The sequence below is a fragment of the Misgurnus anguillicaudatus genome, unplaced genomic scaffold, assembly GCF_027580225.2.
Source record: "Misgurnus anguillicaudatus unplaced genomic scaffold, ASM2758022v2 HiC_scaffold_31, whole genome shotgun sequence".
Taxonomy (NCBI): Eukaryota; Metazoa; Chordata; class Actinopteri; order Cypriniformes; family Cobitidae; genus Misgurnus; species Misgurnus anguillicaudatus.
The window spans coordinates 4,555,409-4,578,679 of NW_027395281.1; the positions used below are offsets into that span (position 1 = coordinate 4,555,409).

The 23,271-nt window shown below is 34.3% G+C and overlaps 1 protein-coding gene across 1 annotated transcript in view; it reads right to left on the reverse strand.

Annotated features, from left to right (window-relative positions):
- Positions 1-334: 334 nt before the first annotated feature.
- Positions 335-23,271, reverse strand: part of LOC129453022 (muscle M-line assembly protein unc-89) — a 49,100-nt gene continuing 26,163 nt past the window's right edge. The window contains exons 4-7 of the mRNA XM_073865293.1: positions 5,677-5,946; positions 3,467-3,682; positions 395-485; positions 335-347 (exon numbers count right to left, since the gene is read on the reverse strand). Of these exons, the coding sequence (XP_073721394.1) occupies positions 335-347; positions 395-485; positions 3,467-3,682; positions 5,677-5,946 (590 nt within the window). The remainder of the gene's footprint in view (positions 348-394; positions 486-3,466; positions 3,683-5,676; positions 5,947-23,271) is intronic.

The following is a 23,271-nucleotide window of genomic DNA, read 5'->3' on the forward strand; positions in this document are numbered from 1 at the left end:
TGGTTCAGGTGATGTCATGTCAAAAAACAGTTATATATCTTTACATGTAACATTCATCTGAAATACAGAAGCTCAGTTTAATATCTGACTCATAAATCAAATATACATCTGTGTTGATTTCATATCATGTTGTTCAGATGTAGATCACAGATTTAAAGACACTGATATATGAAAAAAAAGATACTCACCACTGACAGTAAGACTGAATCTCTTGTGAATGATCTGTTTGCTGCTTTTGATGTTTACATCATATTGTCCAGACTCATTCATTTGGATGTGTTTAATGATGAGATAACCACGTGAATTCATATCCAGTCTGTCTCCGAATCTCTCATTACTGAAATAATCTGAGGGGATTCTTCTGTCCATTTTAGCTATGAGAGTTTTATCAAACTTCCACTCGATCACATCATCTGCCTGCCGGGGTGTATTAGTGTTCAGAGTGACAGTTTCTCCCGCCGTCACTGATACTGACTCCACTTTATCTGTTACAGAGAACAAAACAAAACCACAGAGATTAAACTTTACAAATGTTGGTGATTCATTTTCATTTCTACATCTCTACTTTTACTGTATTTCTCTCTGTTCTGGTTCAAAGTCACATTTCTAGTCTAAGTGAATTTTCCAGAATAAATAAACATATATGATGAATATTGATTTGTATTCTGATCATAAGCAAATCTATCTGTAGAAAGCAAATATAAAGATCATATGCTAATGTGTTTATTACTTGAATAACTGTATTCACAGCAGTTCAGATTCAAAGTTTCTAAACTGAAAATTATCATCATGTCAGAAATCTAAATATTAAAAATACAGGAATTTCAGAGAATATGTAAAGTATTGATAGCAGATGATTTTACTCTTAATCACTAATACACTTTCTTCACAGAGTTTTAAAAAATGTACAACACCGTGTTTATCTTAACAATAATGATGTTTTATTTCTTCCTGTGCCCAGTTGCATGAAAGCCTTAAGCTAAGAAATCCCATAGATATAAGGTTAAGGGTACCCTTAATGAAACATGGGTTGCAAGAAAAAAACCTAAGGGTTCACTTAATGAATAATAAGGCTGTCAATACCCAGATAGCATGCAAACCATTGAAACAATGTTAAAAACAGTTGATTTGTCAATGTTAATTGCATTGAATCAACATCAGGTTTGCACCCTCCATTAATATTGAAAAAATATTGAAATTTCAACAAATCACCATTAGTGTGATCAGTGTTTGCTTTAGTTGGGTCCTTGACTCTGGATATTCAAGTTAAATCTTTCTTTTCTTCTACCCGTTTGTGTAGTAACATATGTGCATCGGAAATGAAAGATGTGTTTCAAAGTGAGGTTGAAACTGATTGCTTTCTTTGAAGATGTCAAGATGATATAAAATTAAGCTGCTTTACTTGATTATGTTGATCAATTTTTGACTATTATAATTGTTCTGGTTTGTAAATCCACTGTGACAAGATAAGCAGAAAAACTGCTGACACATTCAGATATCATTACTCATCCTACAAATCTCAATAATGGTGACAATCATCAAACAAATTCATATAAAACGATCAACTGCAATGCATGCTGGGAATTATAAATTAGTTTAGTACTACCATGATACCCAGCATGCATTGCAGCATGAAGCTTTCTTTTGTTGATCGTTACCATTGATGAGATTCTTAGACCGATTCATGATGTCAGAGATAGATTCAGTAGTTTAACTTTTTAAGTGTTTTTATAATCCTCAAAATAACAGACCTGCCACTGTTTCCAACTAGTACCATAATAACAACTTTTGCAAAACTTTAACAGTATTTCATTAATATAATTTAGAGATGTCTACAAGAATTAAACTACTTGATAACATTGGATCTTTGTTTTCTTTGCAATAGCAGATGTACTTTAAAACACTGCTTCAACAGCCAAAGAAAACTTGACATTAAAACACAAGAGTAAAGGACCCAACTAAAGTAAACACTGATCACGATAATGGTGATTTGTTGAAATTTCAATATTTTTTCAATATTAACGGAGGGTGCAAACCTGATATTGATTCAATGGTATTAACATTGACAAATCAACGATTTTTAACATTGTTTCAATGGTTGCATGCTATCTGGGTAAGTATTTACCCTTAAATCCTGAAGCATTCCCTTAGGTTCTGCTGTGTGTTACTAGAAAGTGATTAGTACACATTTTACCTTAAAAAATTAATGGACCAAAACAGATCCCTAAACATCACACGCAATGGCTGATTTAATTATAGACGTATTAAGACCTTGTGTTTTGACAAACAGTGTCACATTCGTTTATTGCAAAGAGAGTTTGGGGTCGTTGGATTTATGAAATATATAATGTTCAATAAATTAAAGCATTAGGTTAGGTCACACAACACGTATAGTAAAACCATTTTTTGTCGGTGGGTAATGATTGCCTTTTTCACCTGCTACAAGTATATTTCATATCTGTGGGAAACATAAAATATGCATATTTTTCTTACAAAAGTACACTGAATACCATCAAGGTTTTTATTAACCCCTTACTGCCGTGTGGATTACTTCTGAAGGATTGATGCACTTTTTTGTGCTTAAAAGTCGTGGACTCTTTGTTCTAGTGTTGTAAAGCGTAGAAGAGCCAGGACATTCACTAAAGTAACTCAAATTGTGTTCGTCTGAAAGATGATGGAGATATGTATCTCAGATGGCTTGAGGGTGAGTAAATCATGGGGTCATGTTCATTTTTGGAAAACTATCCTGGAACCGGAAGTCACGATTGACTTTGGTTGCATGGCTTGTGTTTTCCACTGTGCTTTGATTGGATATAGAAAAGTAGGCGTTTCATTCAGAAATAGACCTGGCAGCAGACTGACAGTTGGAGGGGACAGAGTTAACTTATTCATTAATTCATTTAGCAGACACTTTTATCCAAAGCGACTTACAATTGCTATATGTGTCAGAGATCACACGCTTCTGGAGGAACTAGGGGTTAAGTGTCTTGCTCATGGACACAATGGTGTAGTGGATTTGAACCAGAGTCTTTCACAACAAAGGTCTTTCATCACCACCCCGAACAAATTTAACAAATGCTCCCGCCCATGCCGTCTAACTGACCTCATCAGAGGGTACTTTAATATTAAATCTAATAATCTCATTTACAATTAAAGAGCAATAATCGACACTTATGAGCTTTGTCATAATCATGCAGTCTTAGTATGGATCGGACCGCCTTCGCGGTTCATGTATGCCAAGCAGCATGATGATGCCAGATCTAGACATATGAGTAAGAATAACCTGAGAACAGAAGTGCAGGTAATTACGGACTGCCACTGCAATCACTCAACCTCATGTTTGACTTATCCAAGTTATTTCACTTTCAAACAAAACATTACTGTTTCAGAAAAATACTTTATTCACATAGTTTAAATTGAAGTTTAGTTTGGCATGAACAACACACTAAACATTTTTATCACTCACCGTTGAATTTAACGCTTAATGTCCTCTGTAAAATAAAATCTCTGCAGTCGATTTCCCCTTTATATTCTCCAAACTGTTCGGGTCTGATGTTTGTGATCGTCGAGCCAGTTAAGTCAGTGCCATTAAACGTCCACTTTACATCAACTGGCTGTTTTTGAACACCAGTGGGTAGAGTGAAAGAATCTTCCTTCATCACAGAAACTGTGATCACTTGGTCTGTATCAACAACAAACAAATAGATAACAAACAAAATAGTTTGAAAACAGAAATTAAACTTATAATGCTGTCAATAATTTTCATGACCTTTAACTAAAAATGCATATGAAGTCCAACACCTAAGAAAGTCAACACAAAACAATCTGTATCTTCATGTATATATATATATATATATATATATATATATATATATATATATATATATATATATATATATATATATATATATATATATATATATATATATATATATAGTGAAGGATCCTACCTTAGATCCTCACGTGCAGAATGTTTTTATTGTTGTGTTTTTTTAATCTTTAATCATTTATTTACATAATCATTTTATAATCATTAGTTATTATCCATTTAATTATTGTTTGATTATTTAATATTATTTTATCATTATCAATTTCATTATTATCATTTTTATTATTACATTATTGTTTATTAATTCATTTATTAATTATTGTTTTTATTCATTTATTCATTATTATATTTCTGTATTTTATTATATCATTCATTAATTCATTGTATTTCTATATTTTATATGTCTCTTTGTGGTTCAGTTTCACATTTGGGAAGTTTCATGGAGCTGTTCTGTCTGTGTGTAAACAAGATAGATAAAGAGAATGTTTATGGAAGCTCAAGGTCTAAGGGATGATGCAGCTGAGCAAATTTGGATATAACAAGGGCATGCTGTATTCCTGGGTAGACGGGGGTAGACGGGGTGGACGAGGTTTGAACATTGAGACATATGCAACTGAAACTAACTGTCCATCAATAAAACTCTGTTCTATTTTATCATCTAAAACCTCCGTCTCACGACTCTGTTTACGACTCTGTTTATGCTCTCTTCTAGCAACAATTGATCAGCCTTGTATCTGACAGATACTTTAACAAAGTAAACTTATATTTTCTGACGTGATCTGGTGTCCGGGGCTGGATCGTTATATTTTTTCTGTGGTGTGGAGACTAGATCTAACAATATATAGCAATAAGGTACGAGAGGCTGTGCCTGCAACCCCGTCAGCCGTTACTTATTCACGATACAGCACTTGCCTCGAGTACCTTATTGCTTTTATAAAACAGTTACCACACAATATTAAAGTAAAAAAAATATTGTGCAACTTTCATGAAGTTAAATCAATAAAAAGCATTCCTTCCGCTAGAAAAAATAGTCCCTGACCATGAACAAAAATGTGTTCCAATGTGTAATATGCATGAAAGCTCAAATAAAAACAACAAACCGATACGTGTGGTTGGGTGTTGCTAAGGGCGCAGTGATAAACAGAACCACAAAAAAGAATTTACACAATAGCTGTGTCTGAAACCGTTCCCTCGTTCACTCATTCACTATTCCCTATATGGGGAATGACAGTTGAGTCCACTATATGGGGAAGAAGCAAATGAAAATGAGTGAGCGATTTCGGACACTGGCGTAAATATCATGCGTCAGAGAGCTGTTGCAGAGATTCATCATAAACACCTTTAGTGATTGTACTGTGAAATGGAAAAGTTTACTTTCTTACTGTTTTTCACATTTGTCATGTTTATTCTATTAGTTGATAATAAAGAGAGCAAAACAACTGCTTATAATATTTATTTACTGATGTTTATTTATTGTTTAATAAAAATGTGTATTAGATTTTAAATAAAAGATAACGCAATTATTTTTCATTTGTTTATTTTGAAAAAGTAGAAAATAACTGACAACAAGAAGTAACAAAACTGTATAAACCTAAATGTTTGGTGTTTACTGTCAGTATCCTTCAGCTGATTCAAGTTACGCGTTCGTCTCCCATTGCATCATGGGAAATATAAGTGAACGAGTGGACATCGAATGTACCCTCAAAATCAGAGTGAATGAATGTAGGGAATGAAGTTGTTCACTCAGGTTTCGGACACCACTACAAAATGGCCGACACCCGATATAGTGCACTAGTGGATAGGGAGCGGTTTCAGACACAGCTAATATCACATCTTGAACTGCTTACCATTGAGAATAACATTGAATGTTTTGAATGGCTTTAATACTTTGTCTTCGCTTGTCTTGATCTCCAGCTGATATTCTCCAGTGTCTTCAGTGCTGATGTTCTGGATGGTGAGAGATCCAGTTTGAGTATTCAGTCTGTTTCTGGATTGATCAGTAGTTTTAATTTCAATGTCTTTAAACTTCCAACGCCGCATTTCATGTATGACATTAGGATTAAGGGTAACATCATCTCCCTTCATCACTGACACTGTAACATAAGCAGAAAACACACCTGCAGACACAAACACAAACACTTTATTTAATAGCACATCAACTTAGATAAACACTGTATTATTAAATGTGTGATCCACAATACACTCTATTAATAAATGCAGTTTCTCCACACTGTAAAATATATTTTTTGCACTTAGGCTGTACATGTTTAAGTATAATCACAGGATTTACAAGTCATTTCAAATTTTGTTTTTTATCTTGACTAGTGATGATGAGTTCCTGCAACTTATAAAGTTGAATTTTAAGTTGATTATACTTGATTGTACTAAAAAAATGTTTCATTTGTTTCAGCTCTATTATTGTGTTGGTAAAGTGTTTACTGTATTTTATTATAGTAACACTTCATAATAATTTGCCATAATAAATAGCAAACTATAGTCGTTACCTAACCCTTTGTTAATATTTGTAAATTGCTACTAAAATATCTATTTGCCACAAGTATTTGTTTTTTTTTATAATTGATTAAATATTAGTTGTTGGCAAAAAATCTGTATGTTAATGTTTTAACAAATAGAAAACAATCTATTAACTAATATTGTATAATTAATATTAATATTTATTAATAGTTAACTAAATGGGGAGGTTTCCCGGACAGGGATTAGCTTAATCCAGGACTATAGGCCTTAGTTTAATGAGGAAACATAACTAGTTTTAACAAACATGCCGTACTAAAAACATTACCTGTGTGCATTTTGAGGCAAAACAAAGGGCACTGATGTATTTTAAGATATGTCAGTGCAAGTTGTCTTCAGTTTGGACAGCTCTTAAAAATGTTTTAGTCTAGGACTAGTCTAATCCCTGTCCGGGAAACCGCCCCAATGACTTTTTGGCACTACCCACGTAGAAGGTGACGTTCTCGTGACCTTTCGCAACGTTCCCTAAAAGTTCTCTAAAGAGGATGAAAAGACCTGAACCTTTAGAGAACATTAGGTACATTCCTAAAACGTCCTTTGTTAGTTATAAAAGTCTTGCAGTTCAAGGTTCCTCGTGTGACTTTAGGGGGACGCCTTAGACATTTACAGAACATTCCCACATGGTACTATTTTGGTCAGATAAAAACGTTCCCTGATATGACTGTAGGAAGACGTTCCATATTGGTTATCCTGTGGTCACATAAGAACGTTACAGAGAGGACATTTGGAACATTAACAGAACATTCCCACATGGTACTATTTCGGTCAGATAAAAACGTTCTCGAAATGACTGTAGGAAGACGTTCCATATTGGTTATCCTGTGGTCACATAAGAACGTTACAGAGAGGACACCTGAAACATTTACAGAACATTCCCACATGGTACTATTTTGGTTATATCATAACGTTCCTGATATGACTGAAGGATGACATTCCATATTGGTTATCCTGTGGTCACAAAAGAACGTTACAGAAAGGACATTTGAAACATTAACAGAACATTCCCACATGGTATTATTTTGGTCATATCATAACGTTCCTGATATGACTGTAGGAAGACGTTCCATATTGGTTATGCTGTGGTCACATGGCAACGTTACAAAGAGGACATTTGGAACATTAATAGAATGTTCTCACATGGTCCTCTGTTGGTCGTTTAATAATGTTCCTGATATCACTAGGAGGACAAAATATGAAATTACAGTTAGAGCATTTTATTTTTATAGGCAGTTAATAAAAAGGATGTGTCAATGTGCAGTGGACCATACAAACAAAGTAATAAATAAATGATTTCAGAATGAAGAAAAATAAAAGAGTGATTCAGTCTGCACTATCGTACATCAGACAAAGACAAATTAAATAATTAAATAAGACTTTACATTAAATTGTGTTAACAAGCACAAAAATACTAGTAAATAATATTATACTAATATGTATTATGTTGTACTCTCTGAATATGATGATGTAGATTGCAATGCATCTTGGAAACAGTAGTCAATTAACAGCAACAGCGTTCAATACGCTTTATGAAAAGTACTACCTTTCCCATAATGCTACAGCTTACAAGAGGACCCGGAAGTCGCATGAAATTCAAACTGCCACACTTGACGACGCGTGATCTTTGTTTTGTCTTTATATAATACTGTAAGGTAAGTTAAGATACTTTTCTTTTTAAACCTACATAGATTTCACTCGTTGTTCTACAGCGAGTTACATGAATGTTTTTTCTGTTTATTTGCTATTCTTTTCTGTGATGTTTTTTATTTCTATGTTAGGCTATATATTCTTATTTGCCATTTAAAGTATAACGATAAACATGCAGGCTTACAGTGAGCTAAACAATTTTCATAAAGAGGATGTTAAAAAAATCTTTAAGATGTTCGATCTTTACAAAATAAATTAATGCTCAGCCCACAAAGATGCCAACCGAAGATCAAATGTTTTGTGTACAAAACAAAAAAATTGACACTTTTTGGAAATACTGTTGTAAAGGAATTTAATACCTAAGAATCATAAATTAGCGTTTGTCTTACAAAAAAAATGTAAACATTATTGTGCTTTGTTTGCAGAAGTCATGTACCACACATTGTCAAACCTGAAGAAGTGTATCTTCCTGCAATCTGAAGGTGTAACTTTAATACACATTATTTAAAAACATAAGAGTCATGTTCATTATTTATCTTTGTGTAATTTGATTTTAATTACAATATTGAATGTATTGAATTTGTTAAATTTTGTATGAGGTAATTTCTTGTATGGGTTAATTTGCCTAATATTAGTATTAGATACAAAAGCACAAGTGTTTTGGCTTAAAAGTGACAGCATGTTTTAAAAATGTTTCAGGTACTGGGGCTTGGATTGTTTGAAGTAGTAAAGAATAATGGCAAATAATGAAGCAGGCAATAACAAATACTTGACCAAGAAGTTTTGGAGCTTAACATTTTTGTAGTTTGTAATTGCTTTTTTCTTTAAGTTGGTAATTTGAAAATCTTTCCGGAAGTCTGAAATCTTCCTACATATTTTTTTCACATCTCGATTTGAATGTTAAAAATCTTAGTTCTTGGATTTGTGATGTTTTGTAATATGTGTTTTTGCCCTTACTTATGCATTTTATGTAAATATATTTTTAACTGGATTTGTATTTGTATGCTCTTATTCTGCAGGCTCCAGACCTGGAGATTGAAGTTCCTAAAGGTTGATGTTTATCAAGCTTGTGACCTTATCACATGGCGTTATTTTTTTTACATTTATATATCTAATACACATTTGCACATCTGTAAACATAAATTTAATATTTTGTGGGCTATTTTTTATTTTATTTAACCAGTTGTTGTATATTGAAATATGTTACATTTTATGCACTCCAAATGTAAATGTTTTGTTTTAATTGCATCTTTATTGTTTAAAACAATTTAATTAATGTGGGTTTTTGTTAGCTTTTATGTTATTCTTGTATTTTTTGGCTATTTATTTGTTTTTGTTTTTTATTATCCTTCTGTTAATTTGCCAGATTTTGACCTTCTATTTGTTTTTCCTGTAATCTCACTTCAATTATTTTTTGTGTTTCTCAATGATACATTTTTGTCACAGTCCCAATTTGTTCCTGCTTGTTTCTCCACTGACTACGTTTACATGCTGTCAATTTTCGGGTTATGGTCGAGTTAAGCTCGGGTTTCGGGTTTCTGAAACATTCGGAATAACCCGTTTACATGCGTGAGCAGAGAGAGTTACCCCTGTATACGTGGAATTGGCAATATCCCGATGTAAACTGTGATTGAAAGGTAAATGCGGTGATTTTGGGTGGCTCACTAGTGCGCTTTGCGGTTTTACTGCCTTCATTTACTAAAATAAAAGTATTATTTAAATCCAGAACAAGCTGCACCGATGTAGAAGCAGGGTAGGCTAAGTTACATGACTTTCCTTTTTTTGATAAAAAGATTAACAAGCTATATACTAGCCTTCTTCAGCTAAATATATTTTTGAAAAAAAAATTAATTGAAGAACAATTTTCTAACAAGAAGGTTTTTAAGTGCAAATTTACAGAGCATCGGTAAATAGAGAACACAACCACGTCTTAAAGAAATTTAAATTAGACAGTATTTATGCACCTATAAATGTACAAAACGAATGCAATAGCTTACAGAAGGCAATGAATATTTATTTATGGCATTTTCAATAATATATTAGTAGATAAATTAACATATATAAAGTATGAAAACGAATAAATCATTATTTTGGCTAAATTAAGCTGGAAAGATCGTTTTTATAATTGTCATCCTTTTAGAACAAGCTTTTATGCTATCTATAATAACTTATATTATATCCTGAGTGTTACTTGGCCGAAAATATGTAGAAATACATGCAAGTAAAAAAGTACAGAACAAAAATGTTTACCTCACGCGGATAGAACGAAAAGCCGTTAATTAAGCGGACTGAGGACGTGCAGAAACAGTCGAGTCGGCAGATGATCATCAGTGTTTAATGTTTCGCGCAGGTACTGTTGATGGTAAACTTTCATATCTAAATGTCAGGTAAGAGTCAAGTATTCAGTCAGTTAATAATAAAGCCACCGGCGTTATTGCAACATCCTAATCCACAGAGCGGACGCTGCATACAAAGAAAAAACCTAAGGTTTTTATTTTAAGTGGTTTTAATGCTGGTAAGCAATCAGTTATATTATGCCGCTTTGTATTTGGGTGGATCAGTTAAATTAAAGTAATTTTAATCTTAGAAACTGTATCTATGCAGACGACGCTATGCAGTTATTCTGTCATCTTTCACTTTTTTCACACATTCACTGTATTTAACGAAATATGAATAGCATAGTATTACATTTTGAATTCAAATTCACAAAAAAAAAACAAGTTACTCTCATAACTATTGACAATCTATTTGAACTTCATTATACATGTATGATGTGAAAAACAAGAAGGGCATAGCAATATATTAATTTAACGTGCAAGGCGCGGTTGTTGCAATTGGTTTCCTCCTCGCTCTAAAAGTGTATACAAGAAGTTCCTCTACTCAAAAGACCAAGATTCCTTGCGAATAGAACATGCGCAGAACACAAATCAATGTTCCTTTTGATGGGAATATCCCGATGCGCGTTTACATGACCAAAATTTCGGCCTAGAAAAGAGGTAACCCAGGGGTAATATTCGGGATTTTAAAAACAGGAATATTAGCATATTCGGGTTTTTGCCGGTGTTTACATGGACGTGCGCGACCGGGTTATTGCTAATATTCCGGATTTGAACGGGTTATTGGCTGCATGTAAACGCAGTCATTGTCAGGTGAGGATAATAACAAACACAGTTCAGGTGAGAGAGTGAAAAGGATTATGGGAAATGAAGTCCAAATGGATGATGAACGGGGAACCGTTCATCATCCATTTGGACTTCATTTCCCATAATCCTTTTCACTCTCTCACCTGAACTGTGTTTGTTATTATCCTCACCTGACAGTCATCCCCCCAGGGACGTGCACAGGGGGGTTGCTCAGGTTGCCCGGGCAACTGCCCATATGCCCTTCTCGACTCAAGTTGCCCTTCCGAGGTGGAACATTTTTTACTTTTACTTCGTTTACATTGTGTAGCGTTCCTTCGTTACTGTATTTTAATTAATTACGAAATGTATATTTTATTTTTAAATTGCTGTCTCGTGTTTCTGAGGCATTCGCGAATTAATGACTCGTTTGAGTCGATTCCTTACAAAATGTTGCAAATAAATGAGTCTTTTGAATCGATTCTTTACAAAGCAAATGGGCCAAACGTTTGAATTGGTTCGCGAATCAGTTTGAATGAATTGTTCAGATCGCTGCAAACATGGAATCGTCTGATGCTGTTTTACTCGTAGCCTATGTAGAAACACGCAGAATATAAACAGTTTTGGGTGACGTGGATATGAATTTACCAGTCTTTTAACTAAAAGCAGAACTTCACACATGTACCCGCCATTATATACGCGTGACCTGTTCATCGTCAAACACAGTTAAACACGCGCAGCCTCCAGAAGATCCATCGATGATTGACGTCTGATTCGCTGTATACTGTAATGATGTAAGTGATTCTCACAAAACACACGCGACATGACAACATAAGAAAACATGAGTTTTGTCTAAAATCAGTTTGTATCATGTAAGTGTAAACTGTCAATGTCCTCAGACCATCTTAGGAGATTCTAACTTTATATATAGTGAATGCAAAACTCTTATCAGTTTACAGTCTGATATTTCAGCTATAAGCTACATCAACATTGAGACTAGAGTTAATTTGTAATGCTTATCTATTCTGTGTGTGTATTCTTTTTTCTGTACTGTTTGTGTATGTTGCAGTTTTACACATAATGTATAAGGGCCCTTTATAAGTATTCCTCTGTTTGCTGTGGAGTCAAGAAATGTCTAAACATTAAAAGATGAACATGATACAAAAGTACAGAATCTGTCACATTATTTTTTATGGGCACTGAGCTGTGTCCTGATTGATCCTACACATTTTATGCTTTTCATGTGTAAACAGTGTAGGATCAGTTTGATTCACTTGTGTGCATTTGGGTACAACACATAAGTCAGCATTTAATGCTGTTGTTCTTTGTTGTTAAAACATGTATGTGTTGAACCATAAACAAAGATTAATAAAATGTGACATTCTAAACTTCTGACATACTGATATTTATCTTACCAATATCTGGTCTCCACAGCAAAAAGAAAAATGTTGTCTTTACTGTTCTGATACTTATGGAGGGCACTGTATTGTGGGTGTGGGTGCGCGTGCATGTATGTATACCTAGATTTATTTTTTCATGAGTAACTAGTAACTCGCTACTTGAGTATTATTTTCATTGCATACTTTTTACTTCTACTTGAGTAATTATTTCTTTACTCACTTGTACTTTTACTTAAGTAAAGTTTTTGGCTACTCTTTCCACCTCTGTTAAAATTTTCATAAATCCAGGCTGAGTTTGCCATGTTAGCCTAAATAGTTAGACAGATAGCAGCTAGCTATCATAGCTTGCAGACAAACAGCCTAGGCTACTATTTTTTTGGTAGGCATTAGGCAAACATGTTTGGTGATTTTAATAAAGACCCTGTTATTCTCAGTCCTTCATATAGGCCGTACGTTTTTTTTTCAGGGGGGTGCCCTTTTTTTAGGACAGAGCAACTGCCCCTAAAAATTCCTGTGCACGTCCCTGCATCCCCCTCATCACTCCATTGTCTAAATACCCTGCTTTTCCCTTTGTCTAGGTCAGTTCTTGTTTATAGTGATGTGTTGGGTGTTTTGCTGTTTACCAGTTTCCATGTTCCTTGTTTTATATTAATTAAAGATTATAATTTTGGATTCATCATGATCTCCATCTCATCCTTTATCCTCCACCACACCAACCGTATCAATTTCACAGTATAATTATATATTGTTTGAGTTATGGCTATGTTCTGGGGGTTCTGGATAAGTTGTGGGTGAGTCTCAAATGTTCTGGGAACTTTACTAGGCAATGTCCTTAACACCAGCAGTGTCGTTCTGGGAACATAAAATTTCTACATAAAATATGGTTCCCTTAACATTTCCAGAACGTCCTGAATGTTCCGTGAAGGTCTGCCAAATAACATCCTTCAACCTTTTAAAGAACTCCACATCACGTCAGTCTTGAAACGTTCTGGGAACTTTACTGGGCAACGTCCTTAACACCAGTGAGGTCGTTCTAAGAACATTATGGGAACGTAAAGTGTACATAAAATATGGTTCCCTTAACATTTCCAGAACGTCCTGAATGTTCCGTGGAGGTCTGCCAAATAACGTCCTCCAACCCTTTAGGGAACTCCACAACACGTCCGTCTCATAACGTTCTGGGAACTTTACTGGGCAACGTCCTTAACACCAGCAGGGTCGTTCTAAGAACATTATGGGAACGTAAAGTGTACATAAAATATGGTCCCCTCAACATTTCCAGAACGTCCTGAATGTTCCGTGGAGGTCTGCCAAATAACGTCCTCCAACCCTTTAGGGAACTCCACAACACGTCCGTCTCATAACGTTCTGGGAACTTTACTGGGCAACGTCCTTAACACCAGCGGGGTCGTTCTAAGAACATTATGAGAACGTAAAGTGTACATAAAATATGGTCCCCTCAACATTTCCAGAACGTCCTGAATGTTCCGTGGAGGTCTGCCAAATAACGTCCTCCAACCCTTTAGGGAACTCCACAACACGTCCGTCTCATAACGTTCTGGGAACTTTACTGGGCAACGTCCTTAACACCAGCGGGGTCGTTCTAAGAACATTATGGGAACGTAAAGTGTACATAAAATATGGTCCCCTCAACATTTCCAGAACGTCCTGAATGTTCCGTGGAGGTCTGCCAAATAACGTCCTCCAACCCTTTAGGGAACTCCACAACACGTCCGTCTCATAACGTTCTTGGAACTTTACTGGGCAACGTCCTTAACACCAGCGGGGTCGTTCTGAGAACGTTATGGGAACGTAAAATTTCTAGGGGGGTAATTACCAGTTATTTCTTTTATCATTTAAATTTGTATTTACAAACTAGATGTTAATATAAAAGTTAATGACATATTATAATTTAACTAATTGTTATTAAACTGTGCTTCTATCCCAATATGAACCACTCCTCATAGGACCCTTACAATAAACTTGGTTAAGCTTTATTAATATATTAGTTAAATATATCAGTATGGTGGACCCTTATAATAAAGTTGGAACAGTAATTAATCATAATAATAATAATAACAATTCATTACATTTATATAGCGCTTTTCTGCAGACCTCAAAGCGCTTTAAATATGAATGGGGGAATCTCCTCAACCACCACCAATGTGCAGCAATGTGCATGTATTAATTTACAAACATTTCATATAACCTTTATTATTGATAGCAAATATTTTACAGTAGGTCTCTCACACTGGAAATGAATATGATACAGGGCCGGGCCTACGGGGGGGGCATTGCCCCCCCCCAGATTTTCCTTCTGCCCCCCAAAAAATATCCAGCCAACCATAAAATAACGGAGTCTCTTTAAACATAAAACGTCTTCTGATGACAAACGCTAGTGTTTACGGCTCCCGCCCACTATTGTCTGATTAGCTTATTCGAGCATTGGAGGGCTCTGCAGCAGTATTTAACTCACAGGAAAAGTACTACTGTTCTGTATGACGTAACTAAAAAAACGTATCTTTAAAATATATATCAGAAACGATGCAATTTAGTATTACATAAACGTAATAACACAACACATATTAAAATGAAACTTTTTATAGTAAAACATGCCCAAAATAGCCCCTTATCCTTTCTTAGATTCACCTCATTATTTATTCATTCAAATACAACAGCCAATGGCAAGTCTCCAGCAGCATTTAATGTGTTTGTTTTAGACGTAGTTCTGTTTATTAAAATTAGAATATGCAGTTTGGATGTGGCATACTATATAGTAGATATAAATGATATAAGATGGTTATACAGTAAATATACAGCATTATGATTATGATTATGATTATGAAATATTTTATTTCGAACAATTAAAAGACGGCTATGCGTATGAAATATACATACAAAAATAAAACAAAATTTGACAAAATAAACACCCTGTTCGAAAAGGGATAGGTAGAAGCCCTAGGCTTATCAAGACCTACCCCCAGTAAAACAATTCACAGTCAAACACGATATACACTGCAAAAACCCGGGAGTTAAATTAACACTGCTCAGAGTTTATATAGGTCCACTCTCCAGAGTGTTAAAAAAGTAACACCGGAGAGAGTTAAAAGCTACAATCTGTGACTTTATTCTCTCTATCACCATCTCTGTTTGAAAACTGAAATTGCATTTTACATCTTACTTGTAGAATTATTTTCTTAACTTATGTTAAGATGTTTGCTGTTTCATTTAAAGTCACCATTATTGTGATCAGTGGTTGTTTTAGTTGGACTTGACTCTTGACTATTAGCTTGTTAGTTTTTTCTAACTGCTATATCTTAGTGTGTTTAAAACATGTTGTTATAGCAAAGAAAAGGTTGTAGTGTGATTGAGTATTGATGGTTGAAACAAAATCTCAAACTTATATATTTAATGACTATTTAATGAACAGATTTATTAGTATAGTTTTCCTCCCTCATCAGAAGCCTCATTTTCTTTTAATAACAAATTACTACAGTTCAAGATGCAGAACTCTCATAGCAGTTTATCATTCTGAAGGATTTTGATAGTGTGCACAAAAACATTAACCGCTGAACAATGTAGATGCACAGACATCAAGAATTGAAGTATGAATCTCAACAATGGTGACAAAGAAAATGGTAAAAAAGTTCATTATTTATTCATGCCGCAGTGCATTCTGGGAGTTCTGGATGAGATTTGTAATTTGTTGATACCCAGCATGCATTGCAGCACGAAGCTTTTCATTTTATTGTCACCATCATTGTGATTCATACTCTGATTCTTGATATTTGTGTGTCTACATTGTAGAGCAGTTAATTTTAAGTGTCAGTGTTTAAAAAATGGTTCAGAATGAAAAACTGCAATGAGATGGCTGGATCTCATACTACAGTATCATATTATTGACAGAAATAAATACTTCTAGTAAGAAACCACTAAATAAATTATTTTTTAATAGTGCTATTTGAAAGTATATCCTAACAACCATTATAATCATAGAAATGCACTAGTGTCTCCTCTTTGGCCACAAACACATGTTTTTAACACATGTGATTATACCAGCCAAAAAAGCTGAAAAGCTAAGACTAAGACTCAAGAGTCCAATTAAAACAACCACTAATCACAATAATGGTGACTTTAAATAAAACAGCCAACATCTTAACATAAGTTAAGAAAATAACTCTACAAGTAAGATCTAAAATGCAATTTCAGTTTTCAAACAGAGATGGTGATAGAGAGAATAAAGTCACAGATTGTAGCTTTTAACTCTCTTCGGTGTTACTTTTTTAACACTCTGGGGAGTGGACCTATATAAACTCTGAGCAGTGTTAATTTAACTCCCGGGTTTTTGCAGTGTATCGAACATAACATTTTAAATAATACAGGAAAAGTAACCACTAAATAAAGTAATACTTTATCTATTAAGATAAAGAAACATATAAAGAAGTCTTTATCAAGCAACATTTACATCAGTAATGATTTATCATTCACCCTCACCACTTTTGTACTTATCAAAAATAAAACTCTTGTACCTTTTTTTAAACTGCAGCATATTAACACTTTGTTTGATAGAATTACTCAGACCATTCCACAAAAGCACCCCACAAATCGAAATGCACATACTTTTGAGTTTTGTTCGAGTCCTATGTTGTCTCAATTTTAAATCCCCTCTCAAGTTATAACCCCCAACCCTATATGAAAATAGTTGTTGTATGTTTCCAGGCAACTGTTTGTTTATTGCTCTATAAATTAATTGAGCAGTCTTAAATTGAACTAGATCATTAAACTTTAGAGTGTGCAATTTTAAAAACAGTGAATTAGTGTGCTCATAGTATCCTACCTTATTAACTATCCTAATTGCTCTTTTTTGTACTGTGCATAATGTTTGTAAGGTGGTCTTGTAGGTGTTGCCCCATACTTCAACACAATAATTTAAGTAAGGCAACACAAAGGAACAATATAAAATATAAAGTGCTTTTTTACTCAATATATGCCTTGCTTTCCCCATTACTCCAATACTCTGCGCTACTTTTGTTCTAACATATTTGATATGGGGTTTCCAACAGATCTTATAATCCAGAATCACACCCAAAAATTTATTTTCATACACTCTTTCTATTGTAACATTATTAATCTTTAATTTTACTTGTGTGTCAATTTTACGATTACCAAACATCATAAATTTGGTTTTATCTAGATTTAATGATAATTTATTTAAGTCAAACCATATTTTTAACTTATTCATTTCTGCTGTGACCACCTCCAATAACAGCTTCAGATTTTCCCCTGAACAGTAAATATTGGTATCATCAGCAAAAATCACAAATTTTAAGAGGTTAGTCACCCTACAAATGTCATTTATGTACATAATAAATAATTTTGGACCCAATATTGACCCCTGTGGTAATACACAGGTGATACCCAAGCACTCAGATCTGTATTCTCCTATTTGAACAAATTGAAGTCTGTTACTTATGTAACTTTTCATCCAATCTAATGCAACTCCTCTGATACCATACTTATCCAGTTTACTGATTAACAAACGATGATCAATTGTATCAAAAGCTTTTTTTAAGTCAATAAATATACCCACATTGTTTGTTATCTATAGCACTGGTAATGTCTTCAATTAACTTCATTAATGCCATTGATGTAGATCTGTTTGACCTGAATCCATACTGACTATCAACTAGTAATTCATGCTTCTCAATAAAATTATCCAATCTAATTACATACAATTTTTCTAATATTTTAGAGAACTGAGAGAGTAAGGACAATGGCCTGTAATTCGTGAATTGATTTCTCTCTCCAGCTTTATGTAGTGGGATGACTTTAGCTATTTTCATTTTGCTTGGGAATACACCTGTTTTAAAAGATAAATTATAAATATGAGTTAATGGTTTAACAATTGCACCAATGACGTCCTTAATTAAAACCATATCAATATCATTCCAGTCTGTTGACTTTTTATTCTTACAATTGTTAACTATTTCAATAATCTCCATTTCCTCAGCTGGTTTCAGAAACATAGAGTTAGGGTTACTGTCTAAATAATCCACAGCATTCACCTCACCTTCAGTCTGTGGATCAATTTTAATTTCATTGGCCAGATTTGATCCCACACTTACAAAAACAGCTGAGCATCGCGTGCAGTTTTAAAATCAAATTTTAGCGTTTCTTTCATCGTCATTCATCAGCTCATTCAGCTCGTGTTTGAGAAAAAAACTTCACACACAAAAATCTACAGACTTTTAAGTTCAGATGGAACTGTCACTCCGCAAGGTCATCGTAAGGTAAAACGTTGTATTTTATAATGTTGCGTTGTATTATAATATCTTATTTGCTGTGTAATGAACAAAGCAGTGTGATTTATCTTTGGTCTCGTCGCAAATCACACTTACAGTATTTTAGGGCTTGTGCTTTTGTCTGGTGCTGTTATAGGCAAACAGGATAACCTTTGACGAATTTGTCATGCATGTCAAATTGCTTTCATGATGTTTCAAAATATATTATTTAAAGCATTGTGCTTTGTTGTGATATTTGAGGTTGCTGCAGCAGCATGTATGATAGGGTCAGGAATTAATGACAATACAATTATCACATATATCACATTGAAAATACATTATTTTAAATTAAGAAAATGTTTGAGAAGTGGAAATAAAGTTCCTAACAAGTGTTTATTTAGAATAAAGGCATATGTTGGGTAGGGTAGGTATAAGAATGGCTTTAATTTATCTATAAGTGAAATAATAGATTAAATGCAGTGTAAACATTAATAAAATATAGCTATATGTACAGCTTTGTATTCATATCACCTGCTTGCCTGATTTCATTAACTGTGACTAAATGTGTCAAACTAGTGTAATCATTATAACATTATAAATCATTAATCTAATTGCATCTACTATTAAAATTTGAACGTGCAAAAGGACATATAAATGGCCCTTTATTTTAAGACATAGCCTAGGCAAAATAATATTGGATTGAAACATCCATAATTTTAGTGTATGAATCATTTTAGCCGAGAAATGGCTGCCCACCCAAAAATCCTGACTGCCCCCCCAGTCCAGCAAGCCTAGTACCGGGCCTGATATGATATCAGCAGCCACTGTGGGAATGGGGATGAAAATACTTTATTTGTGGTTAGGGTGACCACGTGCTAATAAGCCCAAGGGGGGACACTGGGGTATGTTTCTGGGGGACAATGTGGGACACTCTCTGATGCAGCAGTGCCCCCACCCCACAGGCAGATTAATTGATAGTGGTTTACCCATTTCTAGCACATACCACCTTACATGGTATATTCATAATGCCCTATTCCCCTAAACATGTGTAATTGCTAATGTATGCTCATGAATAGGCCAACCAATGTGTATTTTTTCTAAATAAAGATTCATAATATTTTTAACATTCAATTGACAGATGCACTTCCACTTACGATTTACTTTAGCTATTTAATTTTATTTATTTTTCAGTACAACTTATTCACTTTAGATTAACAGGAATTGTAGTTGCTCAACACCACCGGAAAAGTTAAAATCTCTTAACTCACAACTCCAGAGGTTCAAAGAACGAGAAGGGGATGGAAGGATGGTGAACTTGCATGTTATTAAAGGCAGGCGGAGAAAAAAAAACCTGTTCTGGGGACACCTTTAGGAATTTCAGCCACAAATATTTATTTTCCCAGTCTTTCTTGTACCCATGGCCGTAGCCAGGGTTTGACAATTAGTGAGGTCCAGGGCCAGGGCAGGGTGTTAAGAGTTAACAAATGCTATTCCACACTCTAAAAAAATAATCCGTAAAAAAACGGATAATGTCCTGGCAGAAAATTACCGGCACATTTTCCGTTATGTTTACAGAATTTCCGTTTATTCAAAAACTGAACATTCTGTAGATTTACAGAACACTGTCCGCAAATTTACAGAACATTGTCCGCAACCTTTAGGGACACTTCAATCTGCCTATGAAACGCAACAATGGTGACAATCAACAACAAAGCTTCATGCCGTAATGCATGCTGGGTACCAGGACAGAAAACTTTCTTACCATTTACTCTCACCATTGTTGAGATTTGTATCCAAAGTGTTGATGTCTCTGAAGCAAAAACCACAACTGACAAATTTGCAGCCACCTTATTCAATACAGTGTGTTTTTAGATCAGCATAGAGTGTCACTCTTATACATTTCAGTTCATTATTCTTATATTTTCATATTTAAATGTTAGGCAGCATAACATAAAACAACTAAGCTTATATGACACTATAGACAATTCTCCTTCCTCAAGCAACAATCAAGTTGTAATTGCTACAAGCAAAAACACTGTTGCAATGCTGAAAGAGCAGAATCAGTTCTGAAAGGTCAAGGGACAAAAGCCTAACTAAAGGGAACACTACTCACCATAGTGGTGACTTCAAATTAATCTAAAACAAACAGAAACTGGAGATTTAATGTGATAAATGTTGTGGTAAATATCCATTTGACTTACACGTCACGTCAGAAAGAAGATTTGTCTACTAAATCACATTTGTCGATGTTGGAATAGTTGAACACTTGTATCTTGTTCTGACAGCATTTGTTTAGAAGTTAAACATCATCCATGTTAGAAAATAACTCTGCAAGCAAGTTGTAATTTTAGGTTTCAAACAGAGATGGTGATAGAGAGGCAAAAGTGAAAGATTGCAGCAGGAGTTATTGTACCCATAATGCAACATGTTATTAAAAAAAACGGATAAATGCCTGTAAAACATAAATACGGAAAATTCCTTCATATTTACACAGTACTTTGTCCGTTTTTTTACGGATTTTTTTTAGAGTGCAGGAGAAAAAAGTGCACTAAAATAAAGTTTAAGTACACTTACTAAATGTACAAATTTTGTCTTTAGTAGTGTACTTAACTGTGCTATTTTGAGACACTTATTTTAAAACACGAGAGATCTATTTACTGGTATTGTATACTTTTTTAGGTGCATTGAAGTACCAAAGTAGAACCATACACCTTTTATTAGTATATTTGTAGTGCTTAATTTTTACAAAATAGTATATTTTTTAACTGGGATCTTAAGTATTCTGTTTGAACCTTTTTGCCATTTTACACTTAAATACCCACTCTTTAGTCTTTCTATACGTTTTGGGGGTGGACATTGTTATACTATCCGCTATTTATTATATTACAATTTGTAAACTCTCTCTTTACTGTTAGGGTGGATAATTAATTTATTTTCATGCAACAATGCTTATTATAGCATTATATGAATCGTTTTAATAAGCAACATTATATAAACAAGAACTTTGTTTAGTGCTCTTATGGATGTTTTAAGCATGACTTTGTTAAATGCTAACTCCTAAACTGAATAAAATCACATAATGCCTACATATTTGAAATATTTCACTGCTCTACATCTTTGTACCAGTGTTATTTTCTACTGAATTTTAGTGTTAGAAGCATGTATTACATACATAATCATGATGATTATTGCCTGTGTCTTACCGAATGTATTATCATGTCAGCAATAGGGCTTGGGCGCCGCGTTGCATTCTGGGACGTGGCGGCCATGTTGGTGGCCTCGCGAATGTAAACATACAGCAAGTTGAACTAGGAGAAGCGGCAGAGTTGGGAGAATTAAAAGAAAGAAAAAAGATATTAAAATCCGGAAAAGGATGTGGAATTTATTGGGATACGTTAAACAGGAAAGCAGGGACCGGTATGTGGACAAAATCGGAACTATTAACGGTTTGGATCCATATTAAAAAAAAAGGGTGAATAAAGAGCCTTTTAAGATAACAGCGTGGTTGGGGTGAGAGCACGATTTCACGCCAATCTATAAGCAAAGTCACATACGACCTAGCTTCACAAGTAGCTTAGTTAATGCAGCAGTTTTTGCTGTCAGCAGAGGGATAGCAACAGAAAGATGAATGTTGAAATTTTCCCGTATTTTGGGCGAGTAAACCGGGACATTACCCTTATGTTCAATGTTGACTTAAGCTTTATAAATTAATATTCAGATGTAACACTTCACTGTCGTATATATAAATGTAATTTATATGTCATGTATACACATTACTGAGGGGTTGAGGTTAATGTTTGGTTTCCGATATTGAATTAAACTAGGGCCGGGACTCGATTAAAAAAATTAATCTAATTAATTAGAGGCTTTGTAATTAATTAATCTAAATTAATCGCATTTTAATCGCATATAAATATTTGACCTGAGAACATTAAGAAGTAATTTTTTACATGGATTTTAGTATACACTCTTAGAAAGGATGTGTTAATTTTATACACATCATTGTGCTGTAAGCTTTTAACACATTATGTGTAATTTTAACACATTATGAGTCATTTTGTCTTGATTTTGTGTTCAAGTATAACACATGTTGTGTTAAAAGTAACACAAAATGTGTTGTTTCAATAATAACACAGAGATGGGTGGATTCCAGGACGACGCAGTTAGTGTGTTGTCCCAGAATCAACACTAATGTGTTGTTTTTAACACATTCGTTCTTAGAGTGTACCATGAATAATGACTGAATACATAAGCTTAAGCAACAAAATATTCGGACAGGATTAGTTTTACAGGGGTAGATGGCGTAATGTAATTTTACCACAGGACGTCGGTAATATTAATGGTCAATTCGGACGGGATTAGAAATCTCTGTAAAACATTCAGAAGTGGGAGGGGTAACTCGTTGGCGCAGCGCGTCACCTCTCGTCTTCACGTGCACGTTACCTTGCTTCCAGATATCAGATGTG